At 44.0% G+C, this 1,900-nt stretch overlaps 1 protein-coding gene across 1 annotated transcript; it reads left to right on the top strand.

Moving 5' to 3' along the window:
- On the top strand, nt 246–1,481 carry LOC8061694 (26S protease regulatory subunit 8 homolog A). The gene is made up of 2 exons (XM_002461944.2): nt 246–555; nt 1,411–1,481. Exons 1-2 carry the CDS (start codon nt 345–347, stop codon nt 1,479–1,481), a joined length of 282 nt encoding a protein of 93 aa, XP_002461989.1. The 5' UTR covers nt 246–344.

Raw genomic sequence — 1,900 nt, 5'->3', positions numbered from 1 at the left:
TTGCGGCAAATGTATGGAGCATTAAATATAAATTAAAAATAACTAATTATATAGTTTATCTGTAATTTATAAGATGAATGTTTTGAGCCTAATTAATCTATAATTAAATAATAATCACCAAACATAAATTAAAGTTCTACAATGTCAAAACTTTGTGGATGATTAAGGCCTTGAGTCGAATAAAGGAGGTTTCGGAATAAACCGAGGCGCCGAAACGAAGCGCCCCTGACCGCCAGACGCCCGGACCCAAGCCAGCAAGCAAGCCCACTTCAACTTCCGGGTCGAAACCTTTCTTCGAACGCAAGAAGAACCCCCACCCCGAACGCGACCTACCCGAGCCGGCGATGGCGACGGTGGCGATGGACATCTCGAAGCCCACGCCGGCGGCGTCCGGCGACGAGGCCGCGACGGCCGCGAAAGGGAGGAGCGGCGCCGGGGGCGAGGGGCTGCGGCAGTACTATCTGCAGCACATCCACGACCTGCAGCTCCAGATCCGGCAGAAGACCCACAACCTCAACCGCCTCGAGGCCCAGCGCAACGACCACAACTCCCGAGGTGAAATTTCTTCTCGATTATTACGCCCCCCTCAAACCCTAGAATCGATGTGCCCCTCCTGCGCCGCGGTTTGGTTGGTGTTGAATCCTCGATCGCGTTGATGGAAACCCTACCTGTAGCTGGGTCTGAATCGTGGCCAAAGGCACGGCCTTTAGTTGCCTTGTTGGGTTTCGACGCCTGGTTGCTCGTCACGCTGAAGTTTCTTAGCCAAATTATCTAATCTGACGATGAAGATGGCCTGATAATTACTAATCAGTGTGTTAGATTGACTGAAGAATAACTCCAATTGAATATGCTTTAGATATTTAGCTGCTTGAGCAGCAGGCTGACTTGGACTTTTCAGTTTGAATTGTGGATGTTATGTGGATGGTATTGTCATAGTGGTAACTGTTGTTTTGCTGTGTTTGGATCTTGATTTTCGCAGTGAATTATGCGCAAGATGTGCAGGCTATCTGTTGCTTGTCTGTGTTTGCGAATGTTGTCTTTCAGTTTTGTTCTACCACATTCTTGTGGGGTTGTCAGGATAATATTTCAAGCAGGTTTCTGTATTCCTGAGGTTATCCATTATTATTCAATGCCTGCGTTTCTTTGACATGATTGTGGTATTGTGACATTCTAAGTTCTAACAGAAATCATAAACTAAATTCGCCTCTAGCTGAACATTTGCAATGTCAAATTATCTTGATGATCACCCTGTGCCCCCATTACATAGTGGGGTAATATTCACAATGATTGCACAGTGATACTTTTGTTTAGGATTTATTGAATTCGTGCTGTCTCTATTTCAGGAGCAGCATCTCCTACATGTATGTTTTCTGATTACCATACTCTTGGCCTTGCAATTTGATTTTTCAGTTAGAATGCTCAGGGAAGAGTTGCAGTTGCTTCAAGAGCCTGGCTCATGGGGAAATCAAAGGTTCTGGTGAAGGTAATCATTTCTTGATTAAAGGTAATTATTCTGGCTGTTAGATCAAACAAAGCTCTAAGAATAAGATTAACCAGTGCTCTCTAGGAGTCTAGGTTAGGCTCACATGCTAGAAGAGTACTCTGCTGCTTCCTTTATTATTTATTAACACCGATAAATGAGCTTATGGGAACATGTCTACTGCACCAACAAATGATGCAGCTCCATCAGCTAGGAATGTGACTACTGTGCACCAACAAATGATGCAGCTCATTCAACTATAAACAAGACAACTACAACAACAAATAATGCCCCTCACCTTCATGATAACCTTGTAATCTTTTTGTCCTCTCCCTGCATTCGTTTGTGGTTTAATATACATGCCTTTTCTAACATTCTTAGGGCGCATCATTTATTTCAGGTTGGAAAGGATGTGATATT

Source organism: Sorghum bicolor, chromosome 2 (assembly GCF_000003195.3).
Source record: "Sorghum bicolor cultivar BTx623 chromosome 2, Sorghum_bicolor_NCBIv3, whole genome shotgun sequence".
NCBI classification, from domain to species: domain Eukaryota; kingdom Viridiplantae; phylum Streptophyta; class Magnoliopsida; order Poales; family Poaceae; genus Sorghum; species Sorghum bicolor.
The sequence above is the reverse complement of the archived record's forward strand: the minus strand, read 5'-3'. Positions and strand labels throughout refer to the sequence as shown.